Source organism: Pleurotus ostreatus (assembly GCF_014466165.1).
Source record: "Pleurotus ostreatus strain PC9 chromosome Unknown scaffold_7, whole genome shotgun sequence".
Classification (NCBI taxonomy): domain Eukaryota; kingdom Fungi; phylum Basidiomycota; class Agaricomycetes; order Agaricales; family Pleurotaceae; genus Pleurotus; species Pleurotus ostreatus.
The window spans coordinates 2,204,016-2,219,612 of NW_023503162.1; the positions used below are offsets into that span (position 1 = coordinate 2,204,016).

General features: G+C 50.2%; 9 protein-coding genes across 9 annotated transcripts; 3 read left to right on the plus strand and 6 right to left on the minus strand.

The window, feature by feature from the left end:
* Nucleotides 1–1,069: 1,069 nt before the first annotated feature.
* PC9H_010003 (uncharacterized protein) lies at nucleotides 1,070–1,544 on the plus strand (the record flags this gene model as incomplete). Its single annotated transcript, XM_036779497.1, has 3 exons — nucleotides 1,070–1,228; nucleotides 1,280–1,346; nucleotides 1,411–1,544. 3 exons carry the CDS (start codon nucleotides 1,070–1,072, stop codon nucleotides 1,542–1,544), a joined length of 360 nt encoding a protein of 119 aa, XP_036628886.1.
* Nucleotides 1,545–1,742: 198 nt separating this feature from the next.
* PC9H_010004 (uncharacterized protein) lies at nucleotides 1,743–3,514 on the minus strand (the record flags this gene model as incomplete). The annotated part of the gene is made up of 7 exons (XM_036779498.1): nucleotides 1,743–2,324; nucleotides 2,377–2,542; nucleotides 2,596–2,682; nucleotides 2,742–2,799; nucleotides 2,858–3,072; nucleotides 3,136–3,239; nucleotides 3,299–3,514. The coding sequence occupies 7 exons, from the start codon at nucleotides 3,512–3,514 to the stop codon at nucleotides 1,743–1,745; spliced, it is 1,428 nt and encodes a 475-aa protein (XP_036628887.1).
* A 174-nt stretch (nucleotides 3,515–3,688) lies between these two features.
* PC9H_010005 (uncharacterized protein) lies at nucleotides 3,689–5,466 on the minus strand (the record flags this gene model as incomplete). The annotated part of the gene is made up of 7 exons (XM_036779499.1): nucleotides 3,689–4,318; nucleotides 4,365–4,536; nucleotides 4,585–4,671; nucleotides 4,725–4,782; nucleotides 4,832–5,049; nucleotides 5,108–5,211; nucleotides 5,260–5,466. The coding sequence occupies 7 exons, from the start codon at nucleotides 5,464–5,466 to the stop codon at nucleotides 3,689–3,691; spliced, it is 1,476 nt and encodes a 491-aa protein (XP_036628888.1).
* Nucleotides 5,467–6,245: 779 nt separating this feature from the next.
* Nucleotides 6,246–7,587, minus strand: PC9H_010006 (uncharacterized protein; the record flags this gene model as incomplete). The annotated part of the gene is made up of 7 exons (XM_036779500.1): nucleotides 6,246–6,391; nucleotides 6,461–6,702; nucleotides 6,758–6,884; nucleotides 6,937–7,023; nucleotides 7,096–7,198; nucleotides 7,261–7,446; nucleotides 7,501–7,587. The coding sequence occupies 7 exons, from the start codon at nucleotides 7,585–7,587 to the stop codon at nucleotides 6,246–6,248; spliced, it is 978 nt and encodes a 325-aa protein (XP_036628889.1).
* A 423-nt stretch (nucleotides 7,588–8,010) lies between these two features.
* On the plus strand, nucleotides 8,011–9,165 carry PC9H_010007 (uncharacterized protein; the record flags this gene model as incomplete). The annotated part of the gene is made up of 1 exon (XM_036779501.1): nucleotides 8,011–9,165. One exon carries the CDS (start codon nucleotides 8,011–8,013, stop codon nucleotides 9,163–9,165), a length of 1,155 nt encoding a protein of 384 aa, XP_036628890.1.
* Nucleotides 9,166–9,228: 63 nt separating this feature from the next.
* Nucleotides 9,229–10,776, minus strand: PC9H_010008 (uncharacterized protein; the record flags this gene model as incomplete). Its single annotated transcript, XM_036779502.1, has 6 exons — nucleotides 9,229–9,467; nucleotides 9,525–9,618; nucleotides 9,665–9,865; nucleotides 9,925–10,097; nucleotides 10,163–10,358; nucleotides 10,420–10,776. The coding sequence occupies 6 exons, from the start codon at nucleotides 10,774–10,776 to the stop codon at nucleotides 9,229–9,231; spliced, it is 1,260 nt and encodes a 419-aa protein (XP_036628891.1).
* Nucleotides 10,777–10,958: 182 nt separating this feature from the next.
* Nucleotides 10,959–12,334, minus strand: PC9H_010009 (uncharacterized protein; the record flags this gene model as incomplete). Its single annotated transcript, XM_036779503.1, has 9 exons — nucleotides 10,959–11,028; nucleotides 11,079–11,091; nucleotides 11,150–11,232; nucleotides 11,284–11,471; nucleotides 11,520–11,724; nucleotides 11,777–11,901; nucleotides 11,956–12,028; nucleotides 12,075–12,204; nucleotides 12,262–12,334. 9 exons carry the CDS (start codon nucleotides 12,332–12,334, stop codon nucleotides 10,959–10,961), a joined length of 960 nt encoding a protein of 319 aa, XP_036628892.1.
* Nucleotides 12,335–13,131: 797 nt separating this feature from the next.
* Nucleotides 13,132–14,451, plus strand: PC9H_010010 (uncharacterized protein; the record flags this gene model as incomplete). Its single annotated transcript, XM_036779504.1, has 2 exons — nucleotides 13,132–14,253; nucleotides 14,305–14,451. 2 exons carry the CDS (start codon nucleotides 13,132–13,134, stop codon nucleotides 14,449–14,451), a joined length of 1,269 nt encoding a protein of 422 aa, XP_036628893.1.
* Nucleotides 14,452–14,773: 322 nt separating this feature from the next.
* On the minus strand, nucleotides 14,774–15,523 carry PC9H_010011 (uncharacterized protein; the record flags this gene model as incomplete). The annotated part of the gene is made up of 4 exons (XM_036779505.1): nucleotides 14,774–14,826; nucleotides 14,878–15,090; nucleotides 15,152–15,318; nucleotides 15,381–15,523. 4 exons carry the CDS (start codon nucleotides 15,521–15,523, stop codon nucleotides 14,774–14,776), a joined length of 576 nt encoding a protein of 191 aa, XP_036628894.1.
* Nucleotides 15,524–15,597: the final 74 nt, after the last annotated feature.

A 15,597-nucleotide genomic window follows, 5' to 3' on the forward strand; every position in this document is an offset into this window, starting at 1 on the left:
GGATGGTAAAGTACTCACAGTGATGTTCCACCAGCTTCCACGCCAATTATGGGAAATCAAAATTTGCTAGACCATATGTCTCAAGTTGATTTTAGACATGAAAACTCCGGAGCTGTGTCGTGCTTCTGAGTCGCGGCCGGTCTGGGGTACAAGGGAAACTGAGTGGCACTAGCGCACTGAAAAACACTGAACACGTTTCGTGGATGGGCTTCCCTTCGCGTTCGTAGCTTCCATCTGACAGGGGCAATGATCCTGAATGTATTCTGCAGATCACCGACTTTGGGATGCTACGGCTTGACATTTGAAGACAGAGACGTTACTGGCTCAGTCCTACGTATCATGTCGTGTCAGTTTGAAGGCATTGTTGGTTCGACGACCGGTTCAAATTTCAGCTCTGCCACTACTCTTCCCGGTACCTGCTATATAAAAAACTACGAACACGCCGCCCTGTCTCCAGTCTCTACACATAGAGGTCACATTGTACATCTATCTCCGTCGTGTTTCGCCAAGTTCCGTGGTAGTTGCCCTCTTGAACCTGGTTTCGCGATAGCCCTCCGAGTAAGACTGTGGTGTCATATTCCAGCGAGCCACTAGTGAGAGCACTCTACCTCGTGCTCTTGCTTCGGCGTTCTCGGGTTCCTGGCTAAATGAATCCATCACTCTCCATCTATGCTACCACCGAAGAAAATAATCATATCATGATACAATCAGTCGCACGATGGAGTGCAGCCGGATAGAACTCCTCTTTTTTCATGACATTTGAAACGGAAGTCAGCGAGGATTGCGGCATCTATGTGTCAATTCATGATTCTATAGCCCTAACAGTATTGACAGTTCATGTCGACTTTGGGTTCTGTTTCTGGTATTTCGTAATAACTACATACCAAGGGCACTTCTAGCCAACATCTCCGGGGATGGGATTGTCCGATGTCAGCTCCACATGGGCCAGTACGGCGGGCATTCTTCGTCTCCAATCAGATCTTAGGAGTACCAGCTAGGAGCCAGGGGTTATTTGTCCTTCTTTGAGGCGTCAGCCAGGAAGATAGGCGCCCGAGGAACCACTTACAATATGCCACCCGCCCTCCCGCTCAACGTCGCGCCTCCAACGCCTAGTAGGCCTCTGGATGGCGACAATCAGAAAACTCCTGGTCAATCGAAATCGAATTCGTCGGCTTCTGCTGCCCTACGACCTTCAGACATCTCGAGTCCCCATGAACTCACGGCATTCGTACGCCTTGTTCGTTTCCATTCAACCATGCAACTGAACGTTACGTGAAAGGTCGAAACACTTCTGGAGCAGCTAGAAACTAAATTCAATGACATGTCTTCCCAGATGATTGACCGAAGTGCGTGTGTCAGAATACTTGGGTGCCCTCTTCTCGAAGCTCACCCTTTGGGTTCGCGTTGCAGTGACACAGATGTCGTCTCGCGTTGACAACCTGGAGGCAGCGATTCAAGATATTATTAACGCCGATATGAGTGTACCTCAGTCCCCATCTCCCGCCCCTGGCGGAACGCTCAGAAGGAACGACACGGGATCATGAATGCCTAATGAGCTGAGGATATGTTATACGTTGCGAGATACTTTATTATACGGAATAATACCCAAATGGTGCGTTTTGCCCCATCTCGGCTCCCTCTCTGATTGATTTGAAGACAGGACATGCTATTCCTTTTAGCATCACTTATTTCAGATACATCTATGTTATTGGGTACACCCTGCGGTGATAGTATTATATGGACTACACCACGAACACATTTGACCAATATTTTACGACATTTTTTCCAGCCCTCATTTCGGGGAAGTAATCCGCGTCTCGACATACAATGAGCGCATGAGCGTTCCGTGCCTCGTGGAAATAGGCCAGGGTTTTGATGAGGGGCAACCTATTCAGTTGTTCTACCATGCGTCTTTGCACGTCGGTTAGCTTGGGCTGGTCTATTGTGCGTCGGAGTTGAGGCCGGTCAGGTAAAGGTAGAGATGGCGACACAGCTGAGTGGGCAGCTAGCGCTGTGTTGCTACTGGTGAGCTCTGATACTCCGTTGATTGTCGTGTTTTGGCTAGTTTCTACCCCTTGTGGGGGTACTGCAGATGAGACTACTCCATCAGAGCCCGACTGCCTGACACCTTCCAGAACGTCTATGACAACATCTTCCGCCCGATGCTCCAGTTGCTCAAATATGTATACGAGCCTTCGACTCCTGGAGGCATCCGACTCGAGGTCTCTTAGCCTTGATCTCGATGTCTTGGAATCTCTCTTGAATCTGCGGAGCGCAAAAGAAACACCGAGCGCCAGGAGCACAGGAAGCAAGGTGTACAAAGCCTGTAAGTGCTTGATCAGCACGGGCAGATTGGAGATCGACTGAGGGGCTAACAATTTTTTTGTGGAGCGGAAGCTTTATGTTCTGCAATGGGAGAAACAGGCCTTTCGAGGATGGGCTGAACCTCCGAAACCAATCCCTGGATAATGTGGGCGGTTTCACAGGATTCGGCGGAAGAGTGTACTTGCTGATTATTGGTGGATAACTTTCGTCTAGTTCGCTGATCCCAACACAATCAGAACGGCAACCTCACGGACGTGTACTGGCACTGACATCTGAACTCCACTGCTAGCCGTATCCGCGAATGGGTCTTGCAGTTCTATAGCTCCTGTGACATATGGTACGGTGACGTCGTTGACGCTATGTTTTCGGGCAAGTGTCAGATACTAACTTGGAGACCATGGTGGAGTTGCACTCACGCATTGGCATATATTCGGACGTGTCGGAAAGACGCTAGTGCTTTGTAGAATATATGGTCTTACAGGTGCGTGCTTTACCTCCATTATCTCCGGAAACGCGTAAAGATTGTGCTTACCAGGGTCGGCCATAACATCCAGAAGCGATCTCCCCGTAGTAGACCATGTGTCCAAACAAAACAATTGCTCCCCCGTTCTGGAAAGATGTTTTGCGCATGCAGCCATCAGGGCTGATAATAGTGATGCATATCGAGGCATGCCTATATGAGGGGTAGCGATGGTGTTGAAGTTTATTGGTTCTACGTCGTGGAAAAAGCCCCGCTGATGGAGGATGCTTTGGTGGGAAGAGGAGTCCGTAAGTCCGGTATGAAAGCTCAAGCAGCTTGGCGACACCCACCCAACAACATAACGTGCAATAAGTCCGCCCAGACTGTATCCTGTTACAGATAAACGTGTAACACGCCCTCCTCCAGCCGTTATATCCCTCACTTCTGCATCAATCTACGAATGCTTCTATGGTAAGACATTTCGCCCAAACGAGGCTAAAGAAACGACTGGACCTCCTCCACGACGCGCTCTCCTCCCCAATCAATGCCATCGTAGGTCAACTCTTCAGAATTAGTTCGCGCGTTGAGAACCCAAAGCCTGGTACCGTTGGTAGCCGAAAAAGGATGTTTGTGCTCCATACGGCGGACCAATTGATGAAGATGCGAAGGATGACCCCACATGCCATGGATAAGCACTAGAAGGTGTACGGGCAGAAAGGATGTGGACATTGAGCGAACCTTTGAGGCACATTGGGTTGCGATTTATATATTGCTGCTACCCGCAGCACACATTGATGCCGGGTGTCCTCGTCATCGGTTATATCGCCAGTCCGGTACATCAACAATGTATTAGCGCTCTATGGTCTACTGACAGTTGAAAGAGATATAGTCCAATCGACATCCCTACAAAACGAGTGAGTCGGCCCAATGTCTGACAACATGAGCTCCGGCACGCATGACTTCGAAGCGGTCGACATCACGACAGATGATAACACCATGCGCGTTCCGCGTGCCCTCGAAATAGGCGAGTACCTTGACAATCGGGAGTTTATTGAGATTTGAAACCATCGTCCGTTGCAGAGGTGTCAAGTCGGGTTGCCCGGAAGGTTTGTCAGAGTGCTTCGAGCAGCAACGACGTGACTTGGATTTGCGTGCAGGGGGCGGAACAGGCACTTGGGTTGTCGTATCCCCAGTTGCAGCCAGGTGGGATGTGATAGCGGCACGCAAGACCTCGTCTTCTTCGGACGCCTGCTCGCTGGGTGTGTTCCGGCCAGATTCGCCGCAGTTATCGGGCAGAGGCGTGTCTAGAGACATGGCCGCAGTATCGTCAATAATATCGACGACGGCGCCTTCCACTTCTTGCTCTAGTTGAGCGATGATGTGGATGAGCTTTTGACGTTCAGTCTTCTCCGATTTGGCACTTTCCTCGAGCAGCCTGATCCTCGCCCGGGATGATCGGGAATCAAGGCTGAGGCGGATGATAGCCAGGGAGATGCCCACGGGGATCAATAGCGGCAGGAAGGAGTATAATAGCTAAACAAGAGTGAGAATGGCATGGATATAGGTACAGATGCCTTACTAGGTTCAGTGGAAATCTAGGCATCAGATGAGGCGGCAAAATGGGACGCTTTTTCTCTTTCTCGCTGTGGAACCATTCAGAGGAGAAGACGCGAGGCTTCGCGACCGGGCCTGGGGCTACGGATGGCACGGAGTAATACTTAATGAGAGGCGGGTAATCATGATCGATTTCCCTGAGGCGAGAGTCAATCGACGAAGTTCTACATAGATTTGTTACTTACAAGTGTACGCCGCTGGCGGCGAGATCAGCGAACGGGTCTTCTAGCTCGATGGCCCCTGTGACATAGGGCACCGTAATGTCATTCACCCTTATTGACCAGCAGTGTGAGCGTGCAGCCTTGAGATTGTACTAACGACTTACGCATTAGCGTAGATGCGAAGGTGTTGAAATTTGGAGAGTGCTTTATAGAATATCTGCTCTGCGCGAATTCAAGCTCTAATATGCCAGACAAGTAAGCAATCACTAACCTGGATCGGCCATAACATCGAGAAGAGGTCTACCATTGGTAGACCATTGATCCACACAGTAAAATTGTTCGCCGGTGCGAGACAGGAGTTTCGAGCCCAACTTTGAGAGTACAGACGACAAGAAAGATGGATATCGAGGAATGCCGATATGAGGCGTCGCAATAGTATTGAAGTTGACTGGTTGGATATGCTCGAAGAACCCGCGCTGGTGAAGAATTCTGCAGAGAGATATACACTGAGCACCGCAGATCCGTCAATAAACCACAAATTACCAACCCTATCACATAACGAGACAGAAGCCCCCCGAGGCTGTACCCGGTAATCGAGAAATGAGTTACTTTCTTCGATTCGGCTTCTAACTTGGCGATTTCTGCGGTGATCTAGGGTCCCTTTAGTACAATTACAGAATTCAGATTCACGAGATTCACCTCCTCCGCGACACGCTCGCCACCCCAATCGATGCCGTCGTAGGTAGACCCATCGCGATTCGTCTCAGCAGATATAGCATGGAGAATCACGCCCTCATCGTTGGGATCCTTCTTCTCCTGAACGACTCGCATAAGCTCTGCAAGGTGACTGGGGTTTCCCCACATCCCATGGATCAACACTAGGAGATGTATCCTTTGCGGTTCCATATTTGCTGGCTACTATATTCAAGAAATGGCGCTGAGATGGTGGATGAGCAAAGAACAATCTTGCGCGCTGCAGCAGCGGCATGGTGTTGGCTTTGCCGCGTAACCGTCTTGCCGCGGAGTCCCTGATGCACTGAGTCTTGCACTCCTGGAGTTAAGACTCCTGATTTCAATTTAGGGGGCACCGAGTGTATAGGGGTCCATTCTCGCTTCACTCCTGCGACATTCGCAACCTTCGGATGTCGCCAGGAGGACTGTTCTGCTCCCTCAGTATTGCGCAATCCCTCGATATTTTACCCATGCTACGATATCGCACTTCTTCATCAAAGTTAAGATTTGGCGTTGTTCATCGTGAGCATGCCGGCCCACTTGATTGTACCTCGAAGCTTGATGTGATGTGGGAGTGTACGATGCGTCGTTCCAACACATTATCTCCACATGTTGTGCATTGTAGTTAAGCTCTTGGGCCGGCGGCAGGGCAGTTGAAATACGAAAAAATTAACCTCAAGAAGCACATATCTGCCGACGGCTCGAAGCATGGTCGTGGTGTGAAGGACTGGAATCGCAACACTAAAGGGGGATGTTGCTTATGGTGGCGCAGAGGAATACAATTATAGCAAAGTATCTTCGCGATACAACGTGGGGTACGCGAGAGAAGAAAGCAAGTTCTATGAAATCTACTCAATTACCGCTGCCACAAGTCCGACCGACTTACCAGCGTTATTAAAGTTATTGCATTGTCGTCCTCCCACATTGCAAGATGCTAGACCGAATGGGTAACATCAAGGAATACTGTATGCGAGCCAAGCCTCTCCCGTTCGTTCGTCACCGCCTACCCACGAACTGACAACTCGAGCCATCCCAGTTTTAGCCATCCAACCCACCAAAATGACGAGCATGCTCAGTAACGGATGGGAATCAAGAATAACTAAGAGGAGATACAGTCATTAACATTCGAACCGAAGCAAATGAAGAAAAGCAGGAGAAACGAACGAACCGCGAAGGGCAAATCCCGCAGACATTCCTCCTAGGACATTCCGTACGACCCACTCACGGTCAATTTTATCATCATCAAGAAGCTGAAGGGCATGCGCGATGTACGCCTTCTTGTCCCATCGTTCCAGAATGTGTTCTGATGGTCGAATTGGTGCCGTTGCAGGACGCCAGATTGAGAGTAAAAACAGAAGAAATAACTTGGTCAGAGACGAATAGAATAGAGATAGAGGTATCAGGGAAAGGCTGCGTCGTGGGTGTCAAAAACCCAAGAATATCCTCAAGATTGGATTACTCTTACCGAAACTCGGATCTGATACCCGGCGAGGCGCTAGATGCGACGCCGTATCCCCTGGAAGACAAGAAACGCTGAATGGAGAGCATTATATGGCAGGCAAAGATTATGCCACCATGAAATATGGCAGTCTCTTTGGAAAGATGAGTATGGTAACGAATCTGTGGATGAAGCAATTCCCCTACCTGCTAAGCACCCGAGCAGCACCCGTAGGAATGCGACTCCATCGTCGTGATTCCATGGAGGGGAGTCGTCAGCCGGTCCTCTCGGTCCTGTCAGGAAGTCCTTAGTCGCAGTGTGTCAGTAGCTGACCAAGTCGTACTGATATGTGCCCAGCGTATGACTATAGTAGGTCAGGCGGTGTGGATTGCAAGAGCTAACCCCGAGCTCACATGCATCCAAGATCACAAGCGCGGAACCAAGCCGCATGACAAGAAGCCAGCGCTTCTAGTGATAAATCACTGGTTTAGGTCAACCAGCCTAGTCGGGACTCTGATGAAGCAGCTCACCTTTTCGCGATTGTACCCAGCATCCTCCCTCTCCTTCCCTTTGTTCTCAGATCCTGATCTCCGAGGTTCTGTCCCTCTATTGAACAGCAGGTGACGATAGACACCGCGCTTCAGTAGAATTAAGTCGATAAATAGAACCAAATTGTCATGTTCAACGTAGGGGTCCGCAAACGCGTGGCAGCTACTCTGTTTTAAGAGAGTAGTTGAGCATCGGGCGGGTTAGAGATTCGAGACACGAACACATTCTTCGAGCCGTAGGTTGTTTGCTGATTCGTAGACCGTGTAAAGGTATGGGGTCTGGGTAGTGCAACTGATGCAGATAGGCATTCCTTCGGTACAGCTATCAGACTTAATTCTGAGCGCGTGAGTTCAGGACTTACACATAGACACTGTCCAGGGCTCAACTCGTCGGCGTGAAGGTTCAAGGAATGGGTTGACAACTCGACGTTCGACGTTGGCACCAGAAGGGGAAGTTGTTGAAGCACGTGTCCCCCTGTCTCCCCTATCCAAGTCTCCTTCCTTGTGCTCTTTGTCGAGCCCTTTGTGCGTCGTAACATATACTTTAGGATTTTCCTCATGATTCCACCCACGCCTTTCTACCTCAGTACCACCACCTCTAGGTTAGTGGCCACTTATTCTACCGGATCTCTATCTTACAATTACGCTCCATAGGCATCGAATTCTGTCCTTCGTTGTTCTGTTGAAAGATATTCACTGGGGACACTCGCCGCCACCACCACTCCTAAAATAATGCCACCAGCTCACATTCCTACTGGCGTCTCATCAAACCTCTTGCCACAACCCGCCGGTGGCGCGTTACCATTCCCAAAGGGTCTCGCTGAAGAAATCTCCAAGGGAGTCAGCAAGGCAATTGTAGACTCAATGGATCAAATGACAGGTCAAATTATTGACAGGATTGACGATAACCTCGCGAAACTCATTGTTGCGTGCAAACGCGGGGACAATCTACCTTCCTCAGACGGCCGCGAAACTTATCCAACTCCCACCAACCCAGAGACGTCGTTGCTCATACCCCCACTCGCCACCACTTCTATCCCCGCTATCCAGGTCCCCGCCATGCAAGCTATACAAGCTCCCCCTCTCGCCCAAGGGAATTACCCCTTTGTTCCCCCTCTCCAAACCAATACGAAGTCTATCCTTCAGTGTTTCCCGGGAATAGAGTCGTCTATCATACAGTCCGTGGTAAAACATGAACTACGGCCACAGCAGCTGTATAAGCTCATCACGACTACCAACAAGCATATCTACCCGACCTCTCTCGTCTACACACCCTCGAAAGGTTTTCACGCCGAGGAACCGTCTATTCTTCGGGAACTCCCCACCTTCACGGCTTTCATGAAGGCTCTCATGGTTTACTTTGATATACTGTCCGCGCACGTCCGCATATCCACCAGCAATATTGACATGCTCGGCTATCTCACTCATGGTGTTTTTTGCTACGTCAAGAACCTCTATCACTACATTGGAACCTACGCATACGAAACAGTCCTCCAATTCCACATGATTTTCCACGCAAAGCGATTATTCGAGATGCAAGACGGCGATTACTCAGGCTGGTCGCGAATCGACAGCGACTTAGTAGCGGAGATCCTCCTACCATCGGTCCGAATCGCTACCAATGTCTCTGCAATAACTGTCACCGGCAAAATATCGTCGTCCAAGGACAGATTCAAGTCTGCAGCGAATCTAAACAAGGAGGTGTGCCGAAAGTTCCAAGACGGCAAATGCACTTCCCCTTGCCACCGCAACCGCATCCACCAATGCTCGGTATGCAGCTCTGAGGCGCATGGTGGCGCTACATGTACTGCCAGGCACAACAACTTATCATCGATCTCGCCAGCAGCACAGCGATCGGCGATGAAGGACGTTGGGGGACGAAGGTGATAGAAGGTCCGAAGAAAGTCAATAGGACGTACTACATATACTGTAGTTATGCATGAGGGACGACTATTTTAGGCTCCATAACTTCATCGAGTTGTCATTGGACAGCGGGCGAGTCTTGCTCCCTCTCGCGGAAACCCGTCTTGTTGTTAGTCGTAGCTCTGGATTTACGCTTCCATCTGCATCAGATGAAACCTCTGAATCACTGCCAGAGTCCGAATCGACCGTAGAGTCAAAGTGGCGTGATCCAGAGACGCTCAGAAGCAACGAGTCAAGCGGATGAAAGGCTACAGATCCGATGGAGTCTTACCAGGTATCGTGAGTGACGATTAAAGTACCTATTTCGAGAAGGAGGGACATACCTTCGTGAGCTTGGAATGTATGTGCGGCATTCAGAATCCCTGAATCCGACTGAGAAGCCGTTTCGTCCAGATCCCATACGGATATTCGGCCATCCTAAGCAGATTAACTTAACGAACTAATTTCGGAAGGTTCCACTCACTGGGCCTCCAGAAGCCAGCCATTTTCCTGAGGCATCAAGGTCGAATTTCAGCTTTTGGTTCGTCCGTGGTGACATATCTTCTGGAGGCTTGAGGGTACATATTGGCTCATCGACGCCTCCACGAAGATCCCATACGTAGATCTGCGAGTGACGTCGGAAGGAGGCGTATAGAAGGTGCGGTTTGGCGTTATTGAACGCTAGCTATATTATTATTAGTATTCAGCATATGTAGACCGACGTTTACGAGGAAAGAGAAGTACCTGCATCACGCCTGCTCGAACGGACTTGGAGCCGGCCCCAAGGTATAGCAAAGGAACGTCGCCTTGCGATTGATCGTATAGGCAGATATTGTACGCCGACTGCGAGAGAGACCCAGCTGCGAACCAGCTTCCTTCGGGTGAATATGGAGTGAACGCCAACGCAGAGACGATTCCTTCAATGTCAGCAGTAAAATGCAATAAATCAGCCATGTACAGAACTGCATATCCGTCAACAAACCTTTTATTCCGTCCTTGCTCTTCTTTGAAGGAGAAGTTTGCAGGCGTGTACCGGGATGACCGGGCATGCTGAGATCGAATATCTCTATCGCATCTTCGAATCCACAGTACAGACTACTCATAGTCGGAGTGAACGCCAAGCTGTGGGGCGCGATGAACCGTTCACGGTGATCTACGATTGGGTATGAAGCACGTAGCTAGCTACATAGATCAGTCACGCCCAACTCAATTAACTTAGTTGTTTTGAGCTGTACGTACACGTCCATCCGTCCCATGGAGGAGTTTGACAGGACAATCGCGTACGGAAGCAGCGAAACAGAATGTAGCGGGATTGAGCATCGAAGCGGATGGAAACCACGCGAATTCGACGATCGGCGATGCTTGTGGAAACGTTTGTATGTCGAGCTTCGACGCTCTTTCAGCCTGATGCAATTTTTCTGAGGGGAGGAGTTGGAAGCGACCACTTTCTGTGTTCGTAAGGATACACGAGCCATCGGCACACCACCTGGCTTGACGAGCAAAGTCGGAGGGATCATGATAAGGGGTGTGCGATGCTTTGATCGTCGGGGCAGAGAAGTTATACTCTGGCGGTGTCCATGGACTTGCTTCCAACATAACCTGAAAAGTCGTCAACTTGACGTAGTAGTTGAGAGCAAGTGGAGCGGAGATTCAAATCCGGACAGGCATGATTTTGGAAGTATCTGTCACGACTGAGTCAGTGTTCAAGCGTTCATGGCATTCTATTCTGAGTATCGACCGGGAGGTTCCACTAGTTACGCAAAAGTTACGTGTAAAGGTTACGATGTATGATACTCTTTGGAGTGTTTATTCAAGAAATTTGCTACAAGGATTCGGAAATTATGTGGGCTGAATCAAGAGGTAAGCTGGAAACAGTCAGAAAACGGCAAGGGACTTACTCCTCCGCGTGAACTGTATCGTACCTTCATAAGCGAGCCATCGAAGAGGGGTGTAATTCGGGGTCACTCACCCCAATGTCCGGTATCCAGCTTCTCCAGCTCCATATTCGGGAAGTAATCGTGCAATGTATGGATATTATGACGATTAATGTACCTGGTAGAAGGGTCAATGTCACGTTGGCAGAATCGCGAGGAATAACGCAACTTGCTCTTCTGCCCTTTAATAAAGAGAGTATTGCCTTCCCAAGTACGTTCGCCGAGTTTGTATGGAAATGAGCCAATTTCTGGGATGGCATTTGCAAGCGTGCCTAACGGGACTTGGAATTTACCGTGCGGGGAATGTGTCGTGCCCGGAATGAAGTTTGTCAGTAAGAACGCGCGAATAGAGGGGTCCTTCGGTGGAGATTAACGAAGAGGGAGCAGAAGGACGTGGAATCGAACCTTCTCCCATTTCTGTAGCAACGCGTCGGCTTCTTTTCTCGTCTTGAATCCCTCAGCTTCGATGGCCCGCATCGCGTCTATGTATCCCATGAATTCGTCCGAGATGCTGCCGATGGAAGGGGCTATGTCCACCACGATTAAGTTCGAAAGAAGGGACGTCGGAAGTGCAGGGTTGAGTGCGAATGCCATAGCCACTTTTCCTCCCCTACAGAGATGCATTACTAAGAGTAGTTACCAGCGGATACATCTGGGCGCACATAGAGTGGCCCATCAGAGATACGTGTTTGAGTTTGTGCGTCTCGCAGAAGTGAAGGACGTCGGCCGCCATATGTAAGTAGGTCATTCCGGGGACGTGAGGCGACGAGCCTTGGTTCCGAAGGTCCTGAAGAGGGTGGTCAATAGAAGCATTGGGCAAAGGACTTTCTGCATAACGTACCAGAGTGTACACCGGTCTATGCAACTCTCTGCTAAACGCCTTCGCAAGTGACTTCCAATTACGCTTGGATCCACTGACGCAGTGAGTACATGCGAGGTACGCCACTGGGGGAGACGTACAACAAACCATGCAGTATAACGAGGGGATCCCCGACGTCCTTTCGGGTATTCGAGTGTGTAGAAGATCCTGAGGGGGCGTGAAGGTCAAATTCAAGGTCGACCGGCGTGATTGTGGAACTTGAAGCGAAAGCTAGCCAGATTTCACATTAGCCTGCTGGCTCAAAATGACATTGTTCGGAATACAAACCTCTTCTACGTATCGTCGCGTAACATGCCTTGAGTTTCCAAGACGAGGAAAGGAACGACCGAGACGGGATCATCATGAAGTTCGTCACGAGCCTGTTGAACACAGAGTTCAAGGGCGCGTGTCGCGTCGGCGCTTATTTATTTAGCCCTTTCTCTTCCTTGTACCTCATATTTTGTCATTTGCAGCGCATCCTGCTGTTGTTCCCTGCCTCGTGTCTGCGCGCGAGCTCGCCCACGTTCCCTCATCGTCCGGTTGCCTCGTCGCATTTATTTCGTTTTGGGGGCCTCTTCTATGTCACTGGTCCGAATCTCCGAGGTCTCATTGCTTGGGTGCCTTTGATGAAGTTGCCTGGTGTCCCTGTCACCGTCGAAAGCCTTTCAAATGCCCAGCAATAAGGGTGCCGCTGTATTTGGATTCCTCCGTTCCCGTTGTAATAGGGGAAAGGCCCGGGACAGTGTGCGTCCAACGACCAGCCCAGGATCACACCGCTTGCATCGTCCCCCCTTTCCACCTCAAGGACAGCGCCGCATGTTATGGCGTGGACCAGTAGAAGCTCGAACACCAAATCGTAATCGATGCCCTTTACCTTGAGCAGCTGCTAGAAACGCAACGAAAGCGCCATCTTTAATTTGCCTTTACCTATGCCTGCGGAAGCGATGTCAATACCCTTGGCAATTCAGCGTGTAGTGAGTTACGTTATAGGAATAAAACGGCTGCTATAAGAGCCTCCGCTAATACCCTATATCGTCCAACTTTCTGAATCCCTCTCATTGTCGAGGTATGTTCTCTCCGTCATCGCCTGCCGTAGCCTCCACTAACCGGCGTGTCTTCTAGACTTGAGAGATGCCCTGTGTGGATCTTCCGACCGAGATGTGGGAGAGCGTGCTAGCATATGTGCAGGAACCCTCCGATATACTACACGTCATGCAGACATGTCGACGTCTCTTTTCTGCTGGTCTCGGGCAACTTTACGAGCATATCAAGTGGCAGAACACTAGACGCTTGGAACAGAACCTTATGGCATGGCAGCTGCTGGAATCTCGCGATTTCAAATCCCAGCTGTTCACTATACCACGCAGCCTCACCATAGCTAATTACAGACCCCTTACTCCGCCCCGCTTGTTCCTGGAAGAAGGGGAAGCGAAAACTACATCCACCATAACTAGTCCTACGATTTCCAGCATCGCTCACCGCATCTCTACCTTCACGAACCTCTCATCAGTCGTGTTATTCACATCAGCTATCCCCGAGGAAGTGTACCTCGCAATACTCAATGTCCCACATCTTCTGCGCCTCCATATAGAAGACTGCGTGCTTCCTCGTCTCCCGATATCAACTCGCCACCTCTTCTTCGGCCTCCACATTCAAGAACTCGTGCTGCGTGGTCTGCGCTCCGAAGGTCGTCCGGACATGCGTTTTGATCACCTCTCGCCACTGTTCTTATCTACAGCTCCTGAACTGCGTTCGCTCGAAGTTGACTGGACTCTAGAGGCGGCCGCGTTCCTCGTACACCACTCCCCATATGATCAACATCCCTTCTCCTTATCACCCAGCCTCCAATCCGTCAAGATTATCATGCCGATCGAGGCTTCGCTTCCTGAGGACCCAGACGACCTCTATTTGGTATACGTCGCGCCTCTTATACAGTTCATGCAAGATACCGCATCCATCACCCACTTAAGCATCGTCAACAAGCTCCCCAACTTCCTAGTGCCCAACGATATCCTTCCAAACCTTAGATCCTTCAGCGGACCAACTAGCTTATTCTCTAAGTTACCTAGACGGGAGCTGAGCCATCTGCAGCTCACCGATCCCTTGTCTCCAGCTCAGTTCGCCGTCTTAGAAGCCCTCCCGGCGGCGTACCCTAACTTATGCTCCCTCGAGTTTGTTTTTCATCATTGGAGTCCGGGCATTCTGCGATTGGCAAAGAGCCTTCTGCTTCCCGGCCTCTCTGATATATCAATCGCGACCGGATCTTGCGAGGCGTCGGAGGTAGGTCGACAGCGATACCTGCTATACATATACTGATCCGATCGGGGGCAGGATGTCTTCGAAGACGGGAAGCGACCCCTACACCCCCTCGTCTTCACACGTTGCGCATCTCACATGATGACGACGTTCATCAGCTCCCTTCGAGCTCAGTTCTCAGTTCTTTTGAACTCCCACCCTAGTCCCAACCTACTTGATTAAATCGCAGCGCAAAGTCGGTTCGTTTGGAAACTTCTGAGATGGAGAGTCCAAGAACTTCTCCTTGTACTTACGACACGGACTCTGCACTTCTTAGAATTGGACTTTTAGAATTATCGTCCAACCCTTCATAATCGCTTACCGCCTTTCAGGAACAATGGACCATTTTGCCAATGTCGTTAAACAATAGTGTACATTACGATCGGCATTACATTGCTGATATTACTCGAATTATTGTGTGTCCGTGAGTTGTGCAAAGTGGTATACAAAAGTCTGTTGTTGCTTGAAGATTGAACGAATAGGCATCACGAGTCGTCACTGCGATTTAACCGCAGTTGAAATAGTTGCCCTTGATTACGGCTGGACACCCTTGAGTATCTACGAAAATGTCAGTAACGCAACCTCTACTCGCGAGGCAATGGGGCTGACCTTTATTAAGAGGGCAATCAGCCGGATCGTCGCAGCACTTGATGCAAGCACGCTTGTCTGCCGGTTCGACGAGCTCGACGTAGTGCTTGTATCCTAAGCAGACTGAACCTTGCGGGTTCCCAAGACCCCCAGCTCCACCAGAGGAATCGTATTGTCCTCCGCCGTCGCTGGGGTTCAAGCGCGATAGCTTTTCTGGACGAATGCATCCGGTCACTACGAATGTGGACGTCATTTAGAAACCATCATTGTGAATCGCAGGAAAGTAGGCACGTACATTGGGCGTATCGTTTGCCTTTGGCGTTGTAGCCCGTCTTGAAAGCAACGTTGCTCCAGAAATCTGGAGGCAGCTGCCCCTGTTTCGAGGAGTATCGCCCTGCTGGCGAGCAGTATGTCTTCATGCCTCCGGGATGCTCAGAGTCACCAATATTGGTATGGGGGTCCCTAGCGAAGAAAATCGCGCGTCAGCAGCGAACTCGCAGATCCCGTAAAGGCGGGTTGCATACCTTGGCATTATCATGCAGTGTGAAGTAGCATCGGTCACGTAGACGATGTTGTCGACGGCCGGGTCTCTAGTCTCAAGGACTAGGGGCGAAGCGAGGACGCTGACTGCCGACAGGCAGAGCAGCAATATTCGTGAAGTAATCATAGCGTGTAGGTCGTGAGGTCGTTAAGCGGTATGTGATACGAGTCTCAACGGAATGTGCAATCCGAGTTCAGCGA